The 24,985-nt window shown below is 48.6% G+C and overlaps 1 protein-coding gene across 4 annotated transcripts; it reads left to right on the top strand.

The window, feature by feature from the left end:
• The first annotated feature begins 264 nt into the window (after positions 1-264).
• On the top strand, positions 265-21,562 carry LOC117007093 (membrane cofactor protein-like). 4 transcript variants are annotated; one of them, XR_004420082.1, is made up of 12 exons: positions 265-419; positions 1,922-2,113; positions 2,282-2,378; positions 2,992-3,077; positions 3,430-3,636; positions 4,463-4,645; positions 5,150-5,338; positions 5,435-5,626; positions 5,907-5,933; positions 6,533-6,599; positions 20,498-20,644; positions 21,479-21,562. XR_004420082.1 is itself a non-coding variant. In XM_033079985.2 (12 exons), exons 1-11 carry the CDS (start codon positions 293-295, stop codon positions 8,103-8,105), a joined length of 1,458 nt encoding a protein of 485 aa, XP_032935876.1. In that variant the 5' UTR covers positions 265-292; the 3' UTR covers positions 8,106-8,112; positions 9,790-11,572. The 4 variants fall into 4 exon arrangements, 3 of the variants coding, with proteins under 3 accessions (XP_032935876.1, XP_032935877.1, XP_032935878.1); XM_033079985.2 differs by lacking the exons at positions 20,498-20,644; positions 21,479-21,562 and adding exons at positions 8,015-8,112; positions 9,790-11,572; XM_033079986.2 differs by lacking the exon at positions 21,479-21,562 and having other exon boundaries at positions 20,498-20,659.
• Positions 21,563-24,985: the final 3,423 nt, after the last annotated feature.

The raw sequence follows: 24,985 nt of genomic DNA, 5'->3' as shown, positions 1-24,985 counted from the left end.
TGCCGTGTGAGACACCTGCGGCCCGGGAACAGCGGCACTGCCGGGGTGACCAATCCGCGAGTGCACTCTAAGTGTCCCTAAGTGTCCCTAAGTGTCCCTAAGTGTTCCCAAAGTGTTCCCACAGTGTCCCCGAGTGTCCCCCCGGCCTGCGGGCGGGCCCGGCCATGGCGGAGCCGCGCTGAGGGCGGTGCGGGCCGGGCGTGCCGCGCATGCGCACCGGGCCCCGCGCTGCGTCTGCGCCGCCGCCGGGAGCGAGCGGAGCGGAGCGGAGCGGAGCGGCCCCGCCGCGGCCATGGGACAGCGCCCGGTGCCGGCTCCGCTCCCGCTGCCGGTGCCGCTGTCGGTACCGGTGCTGCTGTCGGTGTCCGTGCTGCTGCCCGCGCTGCTGCTGTGGCAGCTCGGTGGAGCCCAGGCTCCGGGTGAGCAGCGGCCGCTCGCTGTTGGCGGCTCCAGGCAGGCGGTGCTGGGGGGGAAAGGGCGCTCGGAGCGGGGCCCCTGCGGGGCAGCGGGCGGGAGGAGGGATGGGGATGGGGATGGGGATGGGGATCAGCATCAGGAATCGGGATGGGGATGGGGATCAGGATCAGGAGTCGGGATTGGGGATGGGGATCAGGAGTCGGGATTGGGATGGGGAATCGGGAATCGGGATTGGGATGGGGGTCGGGATCAGGATCGGGATGCGGATGGGGGCATGGGGATGGGGATGGGGATCGGGATGGGGATGGGGATCGGGGATGGGGGTCAGGATCAGGAGTCGGGATTGGGGATGGGGAATCGGGATTGGGATGGGGATCAGGAATCGGGATTGGGATGGGGATTGGGATGCGAATGGGGATCGGGGATGGGGATGGGGATCAGGAATTGGCATTGGGATGGGGATGAGGATGGGGAATCGGGATTGGGATGGGCGTCGGTATCAGGATCGTGATGTGGATGGGGATCGAGGATGTGGGATCGGGATCAGGATCAGGGATCGGGGATTGGGGATGGGGATCAGGACCAGGAATCGGGATTGGGATCAAGATCAGGGATCGGAATGGGGATCAGGATCAGGGATTGGGATTGAGATGGGGATCAGGATCAGGAATCGGGATTGGGATGGGGATCAGGATCAGTTTCAGGTTCAGGATCAGGAATCGGGATTGGGATGGGGATCAGGATCAGTTTCAGGTTCAGGATCAGGATCAGGAATCGGGATTGGGATGGGGATCAGGATCAGTTTCAGGTTCAGGATCAGGATCAGGATCGGGAATCGGGATTGGGATGGGGATCAGGATCAGTTTCAGGTTCAGGATCAGGGATTGGGATTGGGATGGGGATGGGGATTACCGGGGTGTGCCCCTCTCCCCGCCGTGCTGTGGCCCCGGGCAGGGCAGGCAGGCAGGAAAAGGCTCCAGGGCGGTGCTGGCCCTGCCGGGCGGGTTTGAATCGCCAACCCCGGCTCTGCCGGGCTCGGGAGGAGCTCAGAGCCCCCCGGGGTGTCCCCGCTGCCGGACCTGCTGCTGGAACCTCTGTCCAACCTGGTTCCAAACTCCTGAGCACTGAGCCCCGCTTTCCTTTATCAAGAAAGGACAGGGAGCTCCGTGAGTGGGGCCGGCTTTTTTTGTTTTTCATAGAACAAACGAAATGGGTGTGCGGTGACTTAAGACGTGTTGTTTAAATACAAAAAAAGGCAAACAGATCAAAACTAAGATCGGGAAGGAAGTGAGTTGTGTGCTTAGAATGACTTGAGGAAACAACGACTAACGTGCCCTATACACATGCAGAGCTGGACACAGTTAAAACCTAAACTGAAAAAATAGGAAAATTCTTAAACATATCCTTAAGAGCTCTTGAATTATTGTGTCTCCTGTGCTGTTACACCTCAGTGTGTTTCTCCTGTTGCTAAGGCTCTGTAGTTTTTTTCTCCTTCCTCTCCCAGATGAGTGTCCCCGGCCGGAGCGGCTGCAGTACGCAGAGCTCGACCCGAGCTCCAGGGACATCACGAATTTTCCACCTGGGACCAAAATCTCCTTCAGCTGCAGGCCAGGATACACCAGGGTGCCAGAGAAGTCACTGACCTTGACATGTGGTGAGGACTTGCAGTGGTCACCCACAGGCCCGTTGTGTACAGGTAATTTTTTTGTACCCCTTCTTCCAGCTGGGATTTGGGTTTGGTTTTAAACAAAACTTGGAAAACACTGGTGTGGGTAAGAGCCACAAGTGCCAAAGATTTTGTCTTGTATATAACTACAAAAATGTAGATTTTTATTTTCTTTTTTTTTTTCTCCCCTTTCCCCAGCAAGAAAATGTGTGTACCCAGGAGACTTGGAAAATGGTTATTTTGATGTAACAGATCTTACATTTGGTTCAAAGTTGACGTTTTCTTGTAATCCAGGGTAAGTGTTTTGCTGAAGTTAATGAATCCTTTTTCTTTTTTTTTTTATGTTTATGCCCGATTTGAACCAAACCCAAGTTTTCTATTCCAGTTCTGACCTGAAATCTGAATTCTACCCATAGCAAGTGAAATTGCAGCTCAATTTAATTAGATTTCCTGATTTAATTACTCTTTGCATCAACCCTAAGCTTTTTAGTGAGATACTGCAGAACTGGAGTGTTATCTCTAGTGACTTCCTTTAATGCTCCTATGGCATGGGGAGTAAATATATATTCATCATCCTTCATTATTGAATAATTAAGTCAAAAACACCAAGGAGTTTTTTTCTCCTTTTCCTTGAGTATTAGTAATTTTAGGACTTTAATATTAGAGAGTATTTCTGAAAATGGTGAGACTCCCACAGTTCCTTAGTGATGTCTCTTTTGCTTCTGTTTTGCTTTCAAAGTGAGACTGTCAGCAGAATAAACAGGATTCTGTTCACCTTGCAACAAAACCTTGGTGTGTTTTGTCCCCATAATAACAGAACAGAATTAACTGTAAGAACCAATTTTTTGGTGCTTGTTGGAGAAACAAGAAATTTAAGTTTCACTTCTTCCAACTTTTTACCTGTCTAGATACAGAATACGGGGTAATGAAGAGATTACCTGTATTATCAAGGGTGCAGGTGTTGGCTGGAGTGGACTTCTGCCTTACTGTGAAAGTGAGTAAATTTAATTACTGCTGTGTTTGATTTCATATTTGTTTTGTGTGTTTGAGAGAGGGATATTTCATTTCCAAACAGCTGTGCCACCAACTTTCCAGTATAAAAAATGATGGGAAAACAGGGATGATTTTTTTCTTAACTTCTTGGGTTGTGCCTGAGGCATGACCACTGAAAAATGTTTTTGTGGTAATTATCTCATATTAAAATAACTTCTTGTTGGAGTGGAGATTCTGTAGCATGACCTCGAGTCAGGTTTTCAATGAAATGATTTGAAAATCAAGCTTGCTCTTTGAGTGAACCAGCTAGCACAGAAAAACCAATCTGACCAATTTTTGGGCTTCATTTCCAGAGATTCCTTGTGAGCCACCTCCCACAATAGCCAATGGGGAGTACGAGGAGAGCGACGGCTACGTGTACGGGAGCTCAGTGACCTACAGGTGCCACAGTGTCCCCAAGGGCTCTGATCCCTTCTCCCTCATTGGCACAGCCACCATTTCCTGCACAGCTGATGCACACTCAAACGGAGTCTGGAGTGGCCCACCTCCAGAATGTCGAGGTTGTTGGGATTTTTTATTCTTTGCTGCAATGTCTGGTGCTTTTTTTGGGCTTTGCTCTAGGAAAAAAAGGAGCAAATGCTCTGGTAACAAAGTTTGGTGCAGTTCCAGTGGGGGTCACGTCAGCATGGTGGATATTGATGGATTATGGCACAGAATATTGACTAAAATTGAAGTTAAAACTTGAAAAATACCTGTGTGAGTGTCTTGTTGGAAGTGACAAAGCCAAAGTGAAGGAACTGGGAGACCACAAATCCTGCGGAAGAGCAAGGATGTGGGGGCTGGATTAGGAATTGTAAAAAGCTGAGGAAGAATCCCTTTCCTAAAAACACAGCCACTATGGAAGTGCTTTTACAAAGTTTCTCCAAATAAACTCGGGGAAATTCACACCTAGGGAAAAGTTGTTGCGTTTGGTGCAACGTTTAACAACGTTTCCAAGCTTTGTTTCTGTTTGTTAACAAATATTTATGTTAACAAATGTTTCCAAGCTTTGTTTCTGTTTGTTAACAAATATTTAACAAATGTTTCCAAGCTTTGTTTCTGTTTGTTAACAAGTATTTGTGTTAACAAATGTTTCCAAGCTTTGTTTCTGTTTGTTAACAAATATTTCTGTTAACAAATGTTTCCAAGCTTTGTTTCTGTTTGTTAACAAATGTTTATGTTAACAAATGTTTCCAAGCTTTGTTTCTGTTTGTTAACAAATATTTCTGTTAACGAATGTTTCCAAGCTTTGTTTCTGTTTGTTAACAAATATTTAACAAATGTTTCCAAGCTTTGTTTCTGTTTGTTAACAAATGTTTATGTTAACCAAATCTTTGCTTCTTGCAGTGGTCAAATGTGAAGACCCCAGAGTTGAGAATGGGAGGAAAACATCAGGATTTGGAGGTTCCTACACTTATGGGAACTCAGTTGTGTTTGAGTGTGTTCCAGGCTATTTCCTGGTTGGAGCAGAGGTAATTACCTGTGGAGAAAATAACGACTGGGTTCCTCCAAAACCTACTTGTCAGAAAAGTAAGACTTTCTCTGAAATTCCCTTTTCTCTTGTGTGTGAAGGTGTTTTAGCTAAAATAGAGCATCGTGGTGTTCTGCTGATTTCATGGGTGGAGGCTGGAGAAAAGGTGTGGAATGTTGTGGAATACAGGAAAAAATACTTGATACAGAGAATGAGGAGTGTGCACAGTGAGGAAAGCTGTAGCATCCTTCTGGAGTAGTTGAAATCTTTGTGTGTGTTTTTAAAGCAGTTCTTCAGCTCCTACTTTCTGGAAATTATTTTAGAGCTCAGAGAAATAATGAACCAGTCTGGATTTCTGAGCTGCCACATCACAGGATTGTATTATCTTAATGAATACCTACAGTGATGTTTAAGTTTCCTAAAGGGAATATTTGTAATTAAAACTGGGGTAAAGTTAAACTTCTGAGCTGTTTTTCTTACATGAAGGCAACTCAAATTTGTGGAATGAGTTACAGAGTTGTAAACTTCATTCTCACTAAACTTGTTTTAAATTCCTGTGTCAGTTACTGCAGATGTGTGTCCTCCCCCGAAGATCCCCAATGGGGTCCTGGTCCCAGGCAAACCTTCCTATGAAAAAGGAGAGTCTGTGGTGCTCAGGTGCAATGCTGGCTGCTCCTTCCCTGGTGGCTCTGCAGAGATGACAGTGACCTGTCAGGGACAGGGTTCCTGGGGTGCTCTACAGCACTGTGCCTGTGAGTAAAATTCCTAAAATCAGCAGCACACTGACAGGTTTTAAATAAAATAAATAATAATAATAGTAATAAATTTTTTATTATTTTTTTTTCCAGGTGAGTCTGAAGGTTCTGGTTCCACACCAGTCATAAGTCATGGGAGAGTGACAGATGGACAAAAACCTTCCTACACTGTGGGGGATTTAATTACCATTGAGTGTTACTCAGGGTACACCTTGCATGGGCAGTCTCAGATCCAGTACGTTGGGAACAACCAGTGGATGCCTGGAGTGCCAACCTGCCAGCTCAGTAAGTGTGGACTGCAAAAACCCATCCCTGACACAATGTTTTATGTTCAGGAGAAAGGATTTAATGCAGCTTCCTTCTTGGTTTTAATGTGACAAATAGGGTTTGATAAAATTGCTTAAAATATCCCTATTCTAAGTTAAGTAAATATTATTTCATTCAGTTAGCTTCAAAGATTGTGTTGATAGAAGTGCTTGAAATAGCTCTGTGAATATTTTTATAATAATGTTTGAGTAAGAAGCACCTGTGTTCCTCTTGTGATACTGATTCCTTCTGTTTTTAGGTGGATATATTATAGCCATCATTTGTGGTAAGTGTTTTCTAAAACCTTAAAAAAATATATGATACAAATTATATTTTTTATGTGAAAATCCATTTTTGATTCTGTGGGACTGCAGCAGGGTGGTTTTGGAATTTTGGTTAAAGCTGCATGATTCGAAAAAAGATTTTTTAGCTGTTCCAGCTGAATTTAGTGTGAAATGTGAGGTCACATTTCTAAAGCATTTTGCAGCAACTTGACCACTTGGATAAATTTCAGAGTTTGGGTTTTCTGGGGGTTTTCTGCCAGTGCACAGGAGTGCTCAGTCCCTCCTCTGTCCCTGTTTTTGTTACCCAGATTTGTATAAACTTGTAAAAAGTGACATTAGGGCTTTGTCATTCCATTTTTAGTGTTTCTGAGCTGCTAGGGTTCTGTTCTGTCACTGGTTCTGAGCTATCTTGCAGAGTTTTGAGTAAAGAATCAAATATTTAATTTACATGGCTCATTCCATAAATAATTTGGATTGTGGAGTTTTTTCTGGGGTAGACCAAGGCTATTTTTTGCAAAATTTTTTGATGCTTTTTTGTGAGCTGGAGATGATCTTTGTCACTCTAAGGCTTTTTTTTTTTTCATTTTAATTCTTCCTAAAGTGATTGTGGTAATTATGATGCTCCTGGCAGCCTTCTGGATCTACAAGAAATTCTTCTCACAGAATGGGTGAGTAAACTTCCTTTTTATTAATACTGCAGACTTCAAATGACTGAGCCAAAGCTGTGCTGATGTTGAAGTTTCCTGAGCTTTGTGTGCCCTTCCTTTTTCAAATGTCTGATTTTGTGTGAGCTCTGGGAACTAAAACCTAACCATGAATTTGACTTTGGTTTTGGATCTGCTGTTCAGCTAAGCTGCTTAATTAACACTTGCACTAATTTCCAGGAAGGAAACCCCTGTTTTAAGCTTGTGTTTGGCAGTGCCCAGGTGCCAAGGAAAGCTTTTTGTCCATCTGCTTCAAACCTGTCAGTTCATCTCCTAAAGCCAGGGGGAGTCTTGGTTCTGTGGGTTTGTGCTGCCAGAAGCTTTTCAGGTTTTTCTTCTCCTCCTGCAGCCCCAGTGTTGGTGTCCCTGTGTTAAAGACTTACAAAATGAGCTGTAAAGTATTAGATTTGTGCATAAGCAATTAGTGTTCTGTTTTCAATGAGGTTTCTAGGGTGTTTTAAACTTTATCTTCAGAACAGCTGGGGTTTATTTGTGGTGTTTCATGGAGGGGCAGGAGATTGAAGTTCCTCTTTGTGCATTGCTTTTTGCTGTGATGGCTGATTTTATCTTCTGGAAAAAACCTTTTTGTCAGAGAAATATTTTGTAAAATGCAAAGACACCTTGGCAGTGCAGAGCAGGTTGGGTGGTACAGGGAGTGCCAGGATAAGCATCTCATCAAAACAGTGCTGGCTTTTTCCAAAATCTGTTGGGATTTACCTGCAACAAGGGAAGGGATGCTTTAAATGAAGCAAACCAGAGGGAATATTCCATGGTTACTTGTAATGAAGTGTACCCAGGGGATTTGGAGAGCCCTGGAGGGGGTTTACAACCAGGGAGGTTTTGCCTTAGAGTTTTAAACAGGCAGTGCAGAATCAACCCAAGGGTCAGAGTGTGCTGCTGAGCAGCCTGGTGCTTTGGAGCCCCTGCTTTTATCCAGTGCTTGGATATTCTGCAGCCTGGATGGGCCAGGGAAGAGCTCTGGGCAGCTCAGGGCAGCATTTCATCCCTGCAGAGACTGCTCAGGGGGCAGAAAGCAGGAGGGATCTAAAGCAGCATCATCAAAAATTAAAGAATGTGACATTCCTGAATATCTGACAGCATGAAAAGCCAGAGCTTCCCTTCATCTTCCTCTCTGTGAGCATCTGACTGTTCCAGCTCTTTCTTGTCTGAAAAGCCTGATCTAATCTCCTTTTATTGAAGCCTCCATCTCCCTGTTCAGTGTCCTGAGTTCCTGGTGCAGCTGTTGTGCTTCCAGCCCCTGATCCTTGCTGGTCTGTAGCCTCCAAATGAGAGCAAATCTTTCCTTGGCCTCTCTTTCTTTGTGTTTGAAATGCTCTTGGATGGATTCAATTAGATCTTTCTCCCCTTCTGCTGTTCAGCTCGTACACAGTTGATGAGAGTTGCAAGGAAATTTGTATTTTAAAAGCTAATGTCCCAGCTGAGATGGAAGAAACTGCACAAATGAATTAATGAAAAGGTATCACTTTCCACTTCATTTGGACTTTTTTGCAATGCAGCTTAAGTGTCTTTTTTATTGTGCTTTGCTTGGAATTTCAGGAGTGTGAAATCCCTCTAGCTGGGAGCCTTGGCTTCCTGTAGGGAAGAATATTTTAACCTTTCAATGATTTGGGAGAACAGGAATACACATATTTTCCTATAAATTATATTTGTATATATTTATTTAGATACACATTTATATCCTATAAATTTTATATATAAAGAATTATCATTTAGCAGTGTCAGTGAGAGCTTCCAGTGGTTGTAAATCACGTTTCTTGGTGTTGTGTGTGAAGGATGAGTGACATATTGCCTTCAATACTCAGAATACTCTGCACCCATCCAGTGGTGAGTTACTTTTCTTGGCTAATTGTTTATTAGAAGCTGGAAACCACCTTAGGACACTAAAACTCTAAATCCCCTCAGAGAAAACCAGATCACATCTCTCACAATTATTGATTCATCTGCATTTTTGCTTTCTAGAAGAGAATAAATGAAGGGACTAACAAGATCTTTTGAAACCTTCTTATGAAAAGGTGATTTCTTTTTCAAATTCAGAGGGTGTAGCCCTGGAAAGGCTCAAGATGCAGTTGCTGGTGTCCTCTCCTGCATTTTAACCCAGTTTGAGTTCCTTGCCAGTGTTTTGTTGTTGCTGTCTCAACCCAGCTGGAACTACAAATATTTTTTAAATCAGCATCTTCTTTTTTTCATTGCTTTTCTCCATTACTCAGATTCTGAGGTGATGGGTTCTCTTATTCCAGCTTAATGCAAAGGTCTTTTCATGTGCATAGTCTGGATTTTATTGACTTGTAAAGGACAAGAGAATTTTCAGTATTTTTGTATTAAGTTTAAGCTTGGAGTTTATTCCAAAGTGATGTGTAGATTAAGGAATATCATCTTCACTCTGAAGAAAGATGTTTCTAATTAAGATGGGATCTGTTTTCTGGGTTAGTTTGGCTTATTTTTGGAGAGAAAAAGGGAATCAGGAGATAGAATTGAATTCTTCATTGCAATCTTAGCTTTACACATGATAAGAGAAATTACTGGTCTGGTGTGTCAGAGCCCTGGTAATTCTGGAGGTTTTCCTGTGGAATGTGGAACTCCTCAGAGACTTGGGGTAATAGCACTGAAGTTTGGTGTGGGGTTGGTTTTTTGTTAAAGCACATCAGGAGTTACTCAAGGGCTTGGGACATATAAAAAAGTCATTGTGAGTTTTAGTTCCTGTATGTTTAAGTATTACAAAGTTGCTGTTAGTGGACTGCAGAATCAAAACCCACACAAACTAATATTTCATTTCTGGTTAGAAGATATGAACTAAACAGCACACTGTAATTAAAATGGATGTCAGGGTGCACCTGGTGGAGTTATGGGAATCCTGTAACTGTTGTGGTGTTAGATTTTGGAAATATCACTCATCACTTGAGATGATCCCCTGGGATCAAAGGCTCTGCTACTCCTTGGGTCATTCCTGCAGCTCAGGAGCTGAGGGAAGCTCAGATCTCCTCAGTCCAGCAAAAGAGAGGTAAAGAGAGGCTGAAGAATGCCCCAGTGGCTTCAGCTGCAGCTTTAATGCTCAAACCAAGGATGTGCTTTCAGTGTAAATGTAAAAGCTCTTGCAATGTCAAACCTCTGATCTGACTTGTTTTTCTGTTTGTAGGAAACGTGACAGCACTCCCAGTTCTGCCGAATATAGGATGTATAAAGCATGAGTGACCTTTTGGGGTGGGAGGGGAGGAATATCCCTGTCAGAGCTGAAAATGAGTGGCTGGCTGCAGAATGAGTGACTGCAGAATGAGTGCTTGCCCTTGCAGTGAGCTGCTGCCCATGAGTTCCCTGTGCCTGTCTTGCTCTGCTGAGCTGGGGGAGGAGATGTGTGATAGGATCAGTGTGTGTACATCTGATAACACAGATAGATCCTGCTTTGCCTCCTGGGCCCCTCCTCATCCTTCTGTGCTGGGGGAGAGGCAGTACCTGTGGCATGCCAGAGCGTGTGGGATGCTGAATGTCACTGTCCCAGTGCCAGCTGCTGCTGCCTGCTGCCTCCAGTGCCACCTCTTTGCTTGCAGAAGAGCCCAAAATTCCCAAAATTCTCCTCTCGAGCTCTCCTGGTTGTCCTTCCCATCCTTTTTGCACTTGAGATGGTGTAAATGGTTCTGTTGTTCCCCTTGTATCTGAAATGTGTTGTTGCTCATTCCCTGGTGCCATTGAAGGCAATGTCTTTTGGAAGCTATCACAATTAAGATCTTATATACTCTACCTCTTTGTCTGCCAAAGTTGGTTGCTGTATATATAATGAATTAAAGTGTGCCTTGAAATCAGACTTCCATAGCTTTTCCTTTGCTTTTAAGAAGGAAAAAAGCAATATATATTTATGACTCTTTGCTACAATCCCCAAAGACTGCAGTGGATTTGTAGGAACTGAAAAGTGAAGGATTCTGGAGCCTGTTGGCAGGAGGTTCCTCATGAAAGGAGCTGCTCAGAGCTCAGTGAAATTCCTTAGGTGCTTGATTTTTAGTGAGCCTTGGTGTCAGTTCTGGAGATCTTCTGTTGCTCTCAAGGGTAGACACAGGTGCTGTGTGATCCACCTTGCTTCTTCACTTGAAATCACATATTCCACATTTCTAACCTCTGGCTGCAGGCTGGGATGTTAAATCAAGCTCTGAAAAGCTGGATTTAGCATCAGGTTTGTGTTCAGAAGAAGAAGGTTTTCCCTGTCACTCACTTTTCATGTTAAAGGAAAGCCAGACCAGCTCAGTTGTGTGACATGTGGTGGTCTCTTGTTTGCTGCTTGTCCATCAAATGTTTTATTCTGACTCCAGGAGCTCCCACCACGGTGTTTGCCACTAGCTGAGACTCACTGCTCCTTTAATTCCTCAGCAAACCCCAGATCTTCACTAGAACAGGTTTTAGCTTCATGAATCTCTCTATCAGCATGCAGACAGCTTCTGATTTTCACAGAAAACCCAAATAATGTCACTTCAGATGCCTGAGGCAGCTTTGGAACTGCTCTGGCTTGTCTGTGGCTGCTTGGCACCGCTCTCCCTGTCATCAACAGCTTGTTGGAGTGGCACAGAACTGTTTGGGGCTTTGTGGGGCTTTTTGGGACAATCCCAGCAGTCCTATTGTTGGAGTTCATAATAGGCTGTGCTTGTTAGAAAGGGGCTTTGGCTCTGCAGGAGGATTTGCTGCTGGAGGCCTGGCTGAGTGCTCAGTTTGGGAGATGTTTGTAAACACTGGGATGTGTGGCTGGGGCTGAGTGTGGTGGTGCTCAGGAGCTCAGCTTGCTTTGTGTGGCATCTGCAATGTGCTGAAATACACTGGAATGTTCTTAATTGGGAGGTGGAATCACTGTACAGAGTGGCCATGTTTTTATTCTTCCTTGTGGATGTAAAGATTAGCGATGATTTGTAATGTTCCAAATAAAAACGTTAAATTATTTAGCAGTAAGTGTTTGTCTTTCATTCATCACTGTGCTGAGCAGCTCTTTTCCCACTGTCATCCAGGTGATTTTTCATGTCCCAAACTTCAGGTGGGAACTGCTGAGATTGAAGTTTGCAGTTTGTGCACAGTTATTCAGTGTTTTAATTTGCTGAGCACCTTTTGGGGTTTCCTTTTACAACTGCAGAGAACTTCCCAGAACCTCCAAAATTTTGCTGAAAATTTGGTGAAAAGTTGATGGAGAAGAGGAAGTTTATCTTGGGGCTGTTGTGAGGCAAAGCCCAGTGTGTGACAAATGCAGTCCTTAGGGAAAACAGCTCTGCAGGGTCCAGGTGACCTGTGAAGGGCTGGATTTAGGAATTTTGGGAATTTCACACTTGAAATGTGGCGAGCTTCATGTGTGGAGTCAGCTGCCTGATAGAGTGAAGCCTTTCAGAGGGTGGAACAGAAAAAATAACTTCATCTGCTGTGTTTTCAGTGTGTGCTGTGACAGTCAGAGTGAGTTGGTGTGGAGATGATGCCAGACTCAGGTTTGGGGCTGGGTTTGGGTTTCAGTGAGCTTTGGTGGGATGAACCAGAGGATGTTCCTGCCCATGGCTGTGCAGTGGGATGATTTTTAAGGTCCCTTCCAGCCCAAACCATTCTGGGATTTCTGTGATTTTATTAATCTGACTTCAGCACCACAAATTAATTTGGCCTAATTGCCATGAGTCCTGTGCTGCTTTTCTAAAACTCAGTGCTGCATGAATTATTTCATTTTGGAGTCTGGAGCTGATCATTAAAGAGACGTGAGCTCTGTGCTGAGGGAAGTGCTGCATGGAATAAAAATGTCTTGTTGCCATCTGCTGGTAAAAGGAGCAGAGGGAGAAACAAAACAGCTCCAGAGCTGCCTGGTTTTGGGGTTAAATATTCTGAAGTGACAGTGGCTGGTGGGTTCTCAGTGTCACACTTAAAATCAGTGTAAAATAAACCCTGCCATGGCAGGGGTTGGAACTGGATGATTTTAAGGTCCCTTCCAAGCCAAATCATTCTGATTCTATGATTCTAAATATTTCTGAGGGTGGTGAAAATGGAGCTGGGGGCTGAAATGAAGAGACTTGCAGCACTTGGGTGTTGTCCAGCAGGGAACCAGGTGATCTCTCTACCTGAGACAGAGCCCAGGAACATCGAGCACACAATTTTATTTCAAAGGAAAAAAAAAGAAAAATCTGTGTAAAGAACAGGTTAAGGCAAACAAACAGCACATGGAGCAGAAGTGGTCAGAGGTTGGGTGGCTGTGTGGTCACACCCAGGCCCTGGCTTGCTGGAGCTGAAGAAGCTGAGTTATGTTTGAAGAGATGCTTCTCTGTGTCTGGAAGCATCCCATCCTCACTGGAGGGGATGCTGACTGTCCTCCTTTTGTGCAGGATGCTCGGCCTGTGGGGGGAACTCGAGGTCAGAGAACAGCAGAGCAGTGTTTGGGAGCCAGGTCGTGCTCTGGTGGTGTTTGTTTGTTGTTTGTGCTTGGGGGGTGAGGGAAGGAAGTTTCCCATTACTGTTGCTTTTCCCCCTACATCATAACCGATTTCAAATGGTGCTAGACAAAAACTGAGACTCTGAACACCAAGAGAAATCGGTCAGCCTGTGTAAGAGACGTTTTCCTGGCTGACAGAAGGATCCTCTTGGAGATGGCAGCTATGCATTCTTTACTGGGTGCTCTGATCAAACCTTCATCCGCTCTGGGATCGGCTTTTCCGTGTCTGGGAGCACGCTGGGCAGCAGGGAGGGCAGGAAAAGAGTTCAGCTTCTGTTAGTGCTTGGGATGGAGGGCTGCAGAAGGGAGATATTGCTGGGAGGTACCAGCAGCAAACTGGAAAATTAGTCTAGAAAAAGGAGTACCAGCGGCAAACTGGAAAATGATTCTACAAAAAGGAACAGATTCTGTGTGTGCTGGAGAATGATTCTACAAAAAGGAGTGGGTTCTGTGTGTGCTGGAAAATAATTCTACAAAAAGGAACTGATTCTGTGTGTGCTGGAGAATGATTCTACAAAAAGGAGTGGGGTCTGTGTGTGCTGAAAAATTATTCTGGAAAAAAGGAGTGGGGTTCTGTGTGTGCTGGAAAATTATTCTACAAAAAGGAACTGATTCTGTGTGTGCTGGAGAATGATTCTACAAAAAGGAGTGGGTTCTGTGTGTGCTGGAAAATTATTCTGGAAAAAAGGAGTGGGTTCTGTGTGTGCTGGAGAATGATTCTACAAAAAGCAGTGGGGTCTGTGTGTGCTGTGTGGCATCTTCCTGATGCCCATGGCAGGGGGTTGGGACAGGATGATCTTTAAGGTCCCTTCCAAACCAGTCTGAGGTTCTGGGATTGCTGAATGCACTTCTGTGCTTGACTGCTGAGGTGGAATTTCTGTATTTGCAGAGCTGAGGTGGAATTTCTGTATTTGCAGAGCTGTGGGATGAGAATCCTGTGGTGGTGGAGTCCCCAGGCAGGGAGTGGAAATCCTTTTGCTCTGAGGCAGTGAATGAAATGCTGGTGCTAGCTTTGGGTGTCAGACATGCTCTGCCTGGCAGGGTACAAGAACCACGCTGCTTTTCATGCAACCTGTGGATCACTTTACTCTGGACACCTTGAACTCATATCCATTGTTTATTGAGCAGAAGTACAGGAGCAGGAGGCTGTGCTGCTGTGGCCCTGCCCTGGGAGGGTGCATACAGTGGTTGGAGAAGTGTCTAGAAACCAGATGATGTTACAGAGTGGATGGCTGGCAAAAAAAACCTTTGGGAAGGGGCTGGTGTGAGGAGCAGAGGATGCTGTTGAAGTGAGCAGGTGCTTGGTCTCCTCCCACGCTGTAATTCTTGCTCCTAGAACACTGATTTCAAATGGTGCTAGATACAAAGTGGGAAAATCTAAGCCACCATGTGAAACCAGCTTCCAGAGGAAGACACATCTTGTGCATGGCTGCAGGAGAAAATCCTTCATCTCCACCGTACCTAGAGAAAAATTCATTTATTTAATTTTATTAGACAGCAAGACGGTTACCTTGGGCTTAGCTACTTTGGGGATGCTTTTTTTGTGGCATCTTGTGGATGGTTGAGGAGAAATTAAATATGGGTGAGGAAAAACCCCCAGCCTGGCAGTGAGTGTTGTTTCCTGGGTGGAATGCACTCCAGTTCTTCCCAGCAAGTGATGATCAAGGTTTTATTTCTTTTCTAGTGCAGAGCAGAGTGCTGGTGGGGTGAGTGGGGGAAGTTTGTGTGGCACAGGAACACTTTTTCTATTTCACTGCAGGTGAAACCAGGCTATGAATCTCATTCTGTCCAAGACAGACAGTTCTGTCTTTCTGTCACTCACTGATCAGAGAGATCAGGTGCTTTGTGTGACAGGGAAAGGAAATGTGAGTGTCCTGATGGAGCTTCCTCCATCCCTGTGCTTTAAATGAGCAAGGACTTGCAGATTTTTGTGAGACAACTTTTTGAATTCTGCAGGCAGAATGAAAATAAATTGGATTGAAAGTACTTTGAGTGTGGGTCAGAACAAAAAGAGAGCGTTCATAAATGGAGCTGTAAATGGTTCAGTGGAAGTTGTTGAGGAGGGAGAGTGTGAAAATGAGTGGCTGATGGTTCCTGGAACTGCAGCAGGGCTGAGCACTTAACCTGCAGTGTCCAGAGCTCAGAGCACAGGGAATAGAGGGGGTGTTGAGAAGCCTCTGAACTGCTCCACACATGCATAATTCAGGAGCTATCAACCCTTGGATGAGTGTCTGACCTGTGCTGGAGCAGAGGCCAATGTGAAATGGAACAAAGCACAACTGCAGGCAGCAGTTTCACTTATTGATGCCCCGGGTTTTTGGCTGCTCTGTGTATTCCTGTTGTAACCACATCCAAAAATCTGCTCCATCCTAATGCACACTGCCAGGCAGCAGAGGCAGAGCTCAGAGACAGGAGCTTGTCCTTCCAAGAAAGAGGGGTGGAGGAAGGGGAAATAACTGGACTAGATTCCTGTGTCTGGATATTTACTGTCGTTTCTAAATCCATTATCTGGGGCAGCAGGGTGGAAGATGAGTGGAAAGCAGGTTCCCTCCCCAGTGCCTGAGTGCTGGCACAGTTATTTGTGAGGCACCCTCTATTATCAGGTGAGATTTACTCCTGAAAAGCTGCACCAGGAGTTGCTGCTGAGGAGAGGCAGGTGCAGCACAGATCACAGAATCACAGCGGCTCTGAGGAACAGGCTCTCACTGAGCTCTGCTTTGGTTTTTCCTCAGTGGAAAGCATTACAAAGAAATGTTCACTAGGGTTTTGAAAAACAACTTGGAGGAAATGTCACTTAATTTTGTGCTGCTGGAAATGGGAACTTGTGTCAAAGGATGAGGCTTAGAAGGACTGAATCCCTCTGCACATCTTCCCTCTGCACAGGAGAGCAGCCTTTCCAGAAATACCATGCAGCAGATGAAGACCAATGGCTCATTTATTATTTATAGTTTTGATAAAACCAGGTTTCACTTCAGCATAATTAAGGTGCTGCTGCTCCTCCTCCAGGCTACCTGGAGTTGCTCCTGTTGCCTTCACAAGCTCCCCAGAAGGTGCCAGCCCTTGTTGGCAAGGTGCAGCTCATGTTTTGGGAAGGGTGCATCTGTCAGGGCTCTCCTTTCCAAGGCTCCCAGTGTGGCTGGGAGGGGAAGGAGCAGTTCTGGATTCTGTGATCCAGGATGTGCACATGGGCAGGAAAACAGGAGCACAGCATGGTTTGGGGGAGCAGTTCTGGATTCTGTGATCCAGGATGTGCACATGGGCAGGAAAACAGGAGCACAGCATGGTTTGGGGGAGCAGTTCTGGATTCTGTGATCCAGGATGTGCACATGGGCAGGAAAACAGGAGCACAGCATGGTTTGGGGGAGCAGTTCTGGATTCTGTGATCCAGGATGTGCACATGGGCAGGAAAACAGGAGCACAGCATGGTTTGGGTTGGAAGGGACCTTAAAGCTCACCCAGTGCCACCCCTGCCATGGCAGGGACACCTCCCTTTGTCCCAACCTGGCCTTGGGCACTGCCAGGGATGGGGCAGCTGCTCTGGGAATTCCATCCTAACCCTGGGATGTCACCCTGTCACCTGTCCTGGCTTTGTCACAGTGCCCTGGACTTTCAGTAATTAATAGCAGGGAAAGTACAGTATCATTCTGTGGTTTTTCAGGTGTTTTAGTGGCACTGCTGCTCTGTAGCTTCTTTCAGAGGAACAACTCAAAGCCTTTCATGGGCTTCACACTGCTTTATACATTCCATGGGACACAAAGACAAATAGGGAATCCCTGCCTTCCCTGTGAAGGGAAACTTCCTCTCTACCCTGAGACCTTCAGTGAGCAGGAACAAGCAAAGCTGGATATCACAGACCTGATCTTTCACAACCTGCTCCTTCTACAGAAAGGCAGTTCCAGGGTTTTTACAGAAAGCAAAACACATCTCAGTGTGCATCATGAATTTTTTCCTCCATTTTTCACATCACAGGGTAAAACTCGTGGTTCACCAGGCTCTGGTCTCCCCTGGAGAAAATAATCCCTGTTTTACATGCTGAGAATCTGGGCTTGATGCATCATCCTCCCAGTGAAGGAATGAATCAGCCCAAGGCCAGGTGCAGGACAAGGGGTGTGACAGAACAAGTGCTGACCTGTAAGGGGAATGGAAATGAGTGAACTTCTAAGGTTTCAAAAAAAGCCTCCTCAGCGTGGGGAGCCTGCATTTCATCTCTTTGTTGTGCAAGCCTGGTGCTGCGTGGGTCAGCTGTGGACAAATGTGCTCAGGCTTGCACTGGGAGCCAGCCCTTGGTGTTGGGCTGGGGGGAGGCACAGTGGGGGCTGCACTGCCTTGGAAAAATTGATAGGAATTTATTATCAAGGAAAATTGATATTTGTGCTTAGGAGATGGCTCTGGAGATGCCACTGCTGTTATGGGCAGCAAAAACAGGTACTTCCTTCACCACTTTAAAGCATAAGGGAGATTTTCTTTCCTTTATTTAAACCACAATAAAAACTCCACATTACAATCCTGAATTAAATGTAGTCTGTTCCTTCAGTCCTGCTCTTGCAGCCTTACAAGTGCAGGACAAATGGAGTTAAAAGCCTGAAACCCCCCAAAACCCCAGGGCAGGCACTGGGACAGGATAGGGGGAAAGCCTGTGGAGCTCTGTGTCCCTTTTAACTGTGAGCAATGGGGCAGTCAGACCTGCTGGATTTGAGTCACTGATTTCAATTTCTGTGGAGGGGAATTTGCCAGAGCACTCTGCAGTGTCTGTTTGAGCATGGTGACCATCAGAGGTGTGCTTTGGTGGTACTGCTGTGGTTCCCCATCCTGGGATCCCCCCCTGCTCATCTGAAATTGCTTTGGCTTGCTTTGACTCATCCACTTTTCCTCCAGCTTTGCTCTCAGGAGAGTTCCTGGGCAAACCCCCAGCCTGTTTGGAGGAGCTGCTGAAACTCTGGGTCTTGTGGAGGATTCCAGATTTCACAGGGAGCAGTGAGGTGAAACTGGGCAAACTCACCCAGGGGAAGAAAAGCACTGCACTCTCATGGCTGAGGTCAGGGAAGGGCAGCAGGAATAAAAACTCATCAAATTTAGTCCTACACACAGCACATTGCAGAACTCACTCCACTCAAACAAATGATCCACCTAAGCAGCTGCAACCAGAAAGGCCATTTTCTATTCCTAACTGCTGTACCCAAGCATCACTTTAGAATGTAAAGTACTGATTGCAGGGCTTGAAAGCTCTCACAGGGAGATGATTGTTGTGATTTGTACAGTGGGTTCAGGAACACGGTGTTCCCCCAACACCACCACTCCAGCTCCTCCAGGTAATGGCAAGGGAAGCCATATTTTTCTTTTGTGTCATTCAAGAGACAAAAGAATGTCCTGTGCCAGGGAGGAGCATAAGGAAACAAACCCAGCCAGATGTTCACTGAGGTATAACCTGCCTTCAAACCAGACATCTGAAAACAAGCCTTTAGTTTAACACTACCTGAACACAGCTGGAGAAAAGCACTGACCAAACCCTCCTGGCTGAGCCCTGTCCCTGTTCCCAGCATTTCCATCATTCCATCCCTGAAATGTCACCGTGTGGCCAGGAGCCACTGTCAGTGTTCCAGATTTGAGCTGGATATCCAAATGCAAAGCCAGTGGCTGGTGATGGACTCCTGAGTGCTGGGAGTGTTTGTGGGGGGAGCTGAAGAGATGAGCTCCACTCAGAAATAGCTGTTCCTTGGAAAGCTGGAGGGCTGAATCACAGTGTGTTGGCTCAGTTTTTAGCAGACGAGCCATCACATCTGCCTCCCTGTAGGCGAGGAGTCGTCACTGGCATGGGATTGGCAGCCAGGGTCTGTCCCTTTGGAGAGCAGGGAATAACCAAGGGAAGGCAAAGGCTCGTGTGAGCAGGGTCAGGCTGCCCAGGGCTGAGGGCTTGGGGAGGTGGGCTGGCAGCTCTGGGAGCAGGAGGGCTCTGCTTGGCTTGCCCTGCTCCCCCTGTCCCTCTCTGTCCACAGAACGCTGAGCTTTGGGAACTAAATAATATTTAATATTTTGCTCAGAGGCATTGTCCACTCCTCTGCTGCCTGGGAGGGTGAGACAAGCAGAGCCAGCCCTGAGCAAACCCATGGCTGGTGCTGCCCTGAGACAGCTGAAAATACAAGTGAGATGGGAAATAGGAACACCAGGGGAAAATGGGGAAACCTGGAGGGAACAAGACAGCTCCTGAGCTGAGATACCTAAAACTGAAAGCACCTGAGAGTCAGCCCTGGCTTGACAGGCTCTGGGGAGCCTGCAGAGTCCACCTGACAGCCACAGAAATGCACATTTACACGGAGCTTTTCTTCCTAGAACAGAGTGTGAGTCCTTCAATACACGTCACTCCTGGTTCCCTGCAGTCCAGAGGAAGTCTTGGGGAAAAAGGGGTTGAGGGAACTAGTGGAAAGTTTTTGGAACTAGCAAAGAAACAAATTACAGATATGGATTTCAGAATCTCTCAGAGACGGGGGATTTTTGGAGCTACAGTTTTGGGCTCTGTGCCCCCACTGATGCAGTAATGTTAATTTTCAGGCCTCCCCTCCAGGTTCAGGCATGGGCACAGTTGCAAGAGAAGTAGATTGGGAGTTTCTGAACCAACTGGTTGCTGACCATGAGTCAGGGGAATGACCTTGCAGCAGGCGGCTCGCGGTGCCGCTCGGAGCCGTGCCAGGATAAACGGCACTGGCATCTCTGAGTGCTGGTGGAACCATTTTGTGACATTCCAGCTTGGCCTTTTCCACTGCTGCCTTTGCACCGAAATGGTCTGGGTGGGTGGGAATGGGATAGGCTATTCCCTTTTTTCCTCACAGCCTGGGTTTGGGACTGTCAATATACAGAGATAAAGAGGATGTGGACAACTCCTGTCCCTTTCCTACGTGCTTGTCCATTAACATCAGCATTACAGATATTTAACCAAATTCAATCTTCCTCTCCCCCCCAGCCATACCCATATTAAACTGGAAGAAAACACCATGATAAAGTTTTAACAATCCTACGCAGCAGCACTGAATTTTCTGGATGGGTCTGGGAGAGATTTGTCAGAGGAGAGAGGGTAGAACACTTGGCATTTAGACGTTTTAATGAATGTTCCCAAATAAGAAAAGAAAAACATTTGCTTGTAGACTCTAAGCTTCTCACAGCATCAGAAAGCTCCTGACACAGAGCCCAGTGCTGTATTTGTATAACATGGAAATGAACAGCAGCAGCAGCAGTGCTGCAGGCTCCGAGCCTGCTCTGCCAGCAGCAGAATGGCCAGGGGTGCTGGGGCTCACCCCAATTCCCAGTTTGGGGGGGTCACTAGGTGGATCTGATACCCCTGACCCCTCAGGTGGGCTTGGAACTCTTAACATCAACATGAAATGAATGTTTCTAACCGTATTTAAGCTTGTGTCCCCATCAGCTCCACTCCCTACAGCACCGAGAGGAACCAACAGCAAAATTCGTCTGCGTCACAGATGTAACATGACCATCGGCAAAACAAGTGCAGGAGGAGATCATGGCTGTCTCGTCCCTCCCAGAGCCTTCCCTCGCCAGCAGACAGGGGCAGGTAATGCTTTTAAATTCCTATCATGGGCATGTGAAATCCTGCCCTTCCCTCCCCAAATCCCAGGGTCCCTGAGCGGTCACAGCGCCCGAGCAAACTGCGTGTGCTTTGCCGGCGTGGGACCGAACGCTGCGTCACCGTGCTGCACCAAGGCCGAGGCAGAGCAAACCCCACTCCCCAGAGCAGGGAAACCCAGATAGAGGAAAATGAATCAGCTGGCACATACACAAGTGTCAGAGGGAGGGAGAAATCACAGCTTTCCCCAGTCCTTTTGTGGCACCGTGCAGGGAGCGATCGTGGAGCAGTCACCCAGGTACAGCTCACACAGTCACTGCTGTCCTACAGAAATGTGCCATGTCCCCTTCTTAGCCTTGTTTCCTGCCAGTCCAACAGATTTACCTGCTGACAGTAACCTCAATTCCTGAGTAATGAGATTTACAGCTGAAGTTTAACATTGAAATAACTCCTCTTTTATCCGTCTCCTTACCCTCCCTGCGTTCAGGCGCAGTTAAACCATCGCTGTGGCCAAAACCTGGTGGCAAAAGGAATTAAACCAAATCCATCCCTACACTGAACACACTCCTTGAAAGCCATGAAACAGCACTAGCTTTACAGAGAAATGGCTTCTCCACCCCACAGCCATGATGGGGAAAACCACAAAGAGCTGTCCATGCAACCAACGCTCAGGAAAACAGACTCAGCCCAGCATCATCCACACAACCCAGCGATACAGCCATGCCTTAGTCCAGCTCCTGGCTGTGCACAACCCCCTCCCCAGCTGCTGGGACTGCTCTTGTGTGTGTCTGTGTGTATTTATGCCTGTCTGTCTGTCTGCAGGGACCACCACTGTGGCTGCTGTTGCTGTTGTTCCCCTGCTCTGCGGATCTGGCGCTGCGGGAGGCACGGAGGCTCCGAGGGAGCCAGCGAAGGCTCGGTGAGTCAGGAGGGGTTGGGATGACTGCAGCAAGAGGCTGAAATTCCCTATGGAATCTGGCAGAAAAGGAGGGAAGGTGGAGATGGCAAAGAGGGGAAGAAAGTGGGGAGTGGCACGTAGAGCGTTGGGTTCTTCCCTCCCCGTCCCTGCACCGCACTGCCGTGGAAATGGCGGCTCTGCGCAAAGGACGCGAAAAATCCGCAGCGCCTGCGGCCTTCGCCACCAAAGCTCCAAAATCCGTTCAGGGTGTAAATCCAGCCCTTCCCTGTCTCCCTGAGCACCCTGCAGAGGCCAGGCTGCAGCCCAGCAATGGGGATGGCAGCCACACGGTGCCTGAGCCCAGCGGTTGTTGCTAAACAACCAACCCTGCCGCTGGAGATGTCAGCCAGCGAGTAACGGAGATTAAACACTCCTGCTAGCACATCCTGAAACTTGGGCCAGCCTCAGAGTGGTGAAGGGCTATGGAATAATGGTCCCTGTTGTATGAGAAAGCAAAGTTACCACTCCACTGCATAATCAGGAGACTTCCTCAGCCAGAAGGACCAAGCTCAAGGCTGGCTGTGTCCTCAGCACTTCCAGGCAGAGCTGCCATCTTCATTGCTGGTCGCTTTGGGAAGAGAGGTGAAAAAATAGTACAGCAAATGGTTAAGAGGGAAAAGTGTTCTCCCTTTCACTTCCTCATCCTCTCTCTGGAGCTGCTCTCTGCCCTCAGTCTCCCATCCATCCTAAACCAGTCCTTCCCATTCTGCTGTCCTGGGTTTCTGATACTCCTTTGCAAACCTTGCAAACCATCACTGAGGGCAATCTCCATCTCTCTGTGATGTTATCGAGCCTGTGGCAAACTCACATTTGTGCAAACAAAAGCTGAGTTTGGGCAAGAGTTGTGTTTTCATTTCTTTAACTATTCCCACGACATAATTTCCAGGTGCAATCCCTGCCCTAAGCTGCCAACACTCCGGCACCTCACAAGGGAGAAGGAAGCGAGGAGAAAAGCCCTGAACCCCAGAACTTTCCCCTGCACCGCGGGCTGCAGCTCTGACACGTCATCATCACGACTGGACGGCGAAAAGAGACCTGGGAGCACCCATGGGCGAAGGGCTGCACCCAGCACACCGAGCAGGGAGCAGCTCCTGTCCTGCTGCTGCCCCAGGGACGCCTGGCACCGGGATCCCAGGTGGGCACGGAGCGAGCAGCGGGCAGGGATGGGCAGGGAGTGGTGGGCAGGGAGCAGCAGGCAGGGAACAGCCATAGAGCAGGTGGGAAATGGGCAGGGAGAAGATAGGGAACGGGCAGGGAGCAGGCAGAGAAGGGCAGGGAGCAGGGCAGGGGCAGCTGCTGATGTTCAGGTTTGACACTGCAGGCAGGGAGCAAGAAGGGAATAGGGAGCAGGGAGCAGTGGGCAGAGGGCAGGAGCTCGCTGCTGTGGTTGGCATGAGCAGGCAGGGACAGGGGGAAGCAGGGACGAGGGAGCAGAGGGCAGCCTGGTGCTGGCTGTGCCACACGGCCGCTCCCCTGACACCTGCGGGCAGGTGAGGCTGTGAGCAGGAATAGGGAGCAGGAACTGGGACCAGGAATAGGGAGCAGGAGTAGGGAGCAGGAAGCTCTGAGCAGGCAGCACTGGGCACAGCACAGCCCTGCACTCACACGGCCACTCTGGCTGACACCCAAGGGCAGGAGCAGGCACGGAATGGGGAGCAGGCAGAGGGCAGGAGCCCAGCACTTGCACGGACACTCCTCTGACACGAGCAGGGCAGGGAGCAGGCAGGAAATAGGAGCAGGGAACAGGCAGGGAATAGGAGCAGGCAGGGAGCAGGGCAGGGAGCAGGAAGGGAATAGGAGCAGGGACTGGCAGGGAATAGGAGCAGGCACTGGGCAGTGGTCAGAGGGCAGCCTGGTACTGTCCCCTTTCGCTGCCGCTCTGCTGACACCCGCAGGCAGGGAGCAGTGAGCAGGCAGGGAATAGGAGCAGGGAATAGGAGCAGGGAATAGAGGCAGGGAATAGAAGTGGGCAACAGGCAGGGAATAAGAGCAGGGATCAGGGAGGGAATAGGAGCAGGGAGCTGGCAGGGAATAGAAGCAGGGAACAGGGAGGGAATAGGAGCAGGGAGCTGGCAGGGAATAGAAGCGGGGAACAGGCAGGGAACAGGAGCAGATATGGGCAGTGCTCAGCGGGCAGTGGGCAGGCAGGGAACAGGCAGGGAATAGAGGCAGGGAGCAGGAGCACACATGGGCAGTGCTCAGCGGGCAGTGGGCAGGCAGGGAGCAGCAGACATGGGCAGTGGGCAGGCAGGGAGCAGGAGCAGGGAACAGGCAGGGAATAGAGGCAGGGAGCAGGAGCACACATGGGCAGTGCTCAGCGCTCAGGAGCAGTGCTCAGCGGGCAGTGGGCAGTGGGCAGCAGGAGCAGGCATGGGCAGTGGGCAGGCAGGGAGCAGGAGCAGACACGGGCAGCACTCGGCGGGCAGAGGGCAGGCAGGGAGCAGGAGCAGGGAATAGAGGCAGGGAGCAGGAGCAGACACGGGCAGTGCTCGGGAGCAGTGCTCGGCGGGCAGTGGGCAGTGGGCAGCAGGAGCACACATGGGCAGTGCTCGGAGGGCAGCGCTCAGGGGCAGCGCTCGGCGGGCAGAGGGCAGGCAGGGAGCAGGAGCAGGGAGCAGGCAGGGAATAGAGGCAGGGAGCAGGAGCAGACACGGGCAGTGCTCAGCGCTCAGGGGCAGCACTCGGCGGGCAGAGGGCAGTGGGCAGGCAGGGAGCAGGAGCAGACACGGGCAGTGGGCAGCAGGAGCAGACACGGGCAGTGCTCAGCGGTCAGCAGGCAGCGCTCGGCGGGCAGAGGGCAGTGGGCAGCAGGAGCACACATGGGCAGTGCTCGGAGGGCAGTACTCGGGAGCAGCGCTCGGCGGGCAGAGGGCAGCCCGGCTGGCCCCGCTCGCCGCTCCCCGGCCAATGGGCTCGGCCGCTCCACCTGCCATCCCCGGCGCGCCCAATGGCGGCGCGGCCCCGGCGCTGCGCCCTCCGCGGCCAATGGGAGCCGCCGCTGGCTCTCGTTAATGATGCAGCAGTCCAGGGAAGACTATCACATGTGAGCTGGCCGCCTGCCAGCATGGAGACACCGAGAGAGCAAGGTAAACAACTTTCCAACGCCAAAATGATGACATTTAATCCCTAAATGCTGGCTTCCCGGCTCGACTCATCTTTAACCCCTTTCAGCTGGTGTGGAAGCGTCTGGAAGGCACCCGTCTACCTGTCCCCAGTGCTTTTAAAAACTGGACGACGTGCCCTGCAATGATCACTGCGTCACCGTTTGCCACTTTGCGAACTACGCAGTGACAAAGCTGCGAGCTGCGAATGCGGGGCGCCCGTTAACCCCTGCGCCGAGCCTGGCCGGCGTGCCAGCCTCCAGGGACACG

The sequence above is a fragment of the Catharus ustulatus genome, chromosome 25 (assembly GCF_009819885.2).
Source record: "Catharus ustulatus isolate bCatUst1 chromosome 25, bCatUst1.pri.v2, whole genome shotgun sequence".
Lineage (NCBI taxonomy): Eukaryota > Metazoa > Chordata > Aves > Passeriformes > Turdidae > Catharus > Catharus ustulatus.
The sequence above is the reverse complement of the archived record's forward strand: the minus strand, read 5'-3'. Positions and strand labels throughout refer to the sequence as shown.

Excerpts from the sequence above, each read along its gene's own strand:
- LOC117007093 (XM_033079985.2), top strand. The coding sequence starts at position 293 with ATGGGACAGCGCCCGGTGCCGGCTCCGCTCCCGCTGCCGGTGCCGCTG. Across the intron at positions 3,637-4,462 it reads CCCACCTCCAGAATGTCGAG|TGGTCAAATGTGAAGACCCC; the intron begins GTTGTTGGGATT and ends TGCTTCTTGCAG. Across the intron at positions 6,600-8,014 it reads AAATTCTTCTCACAGAATGG|CTCGTACACAGTTGATGAGA; the intron begins GTGAGTAAACTT and ends TCTGCTGTTCAG.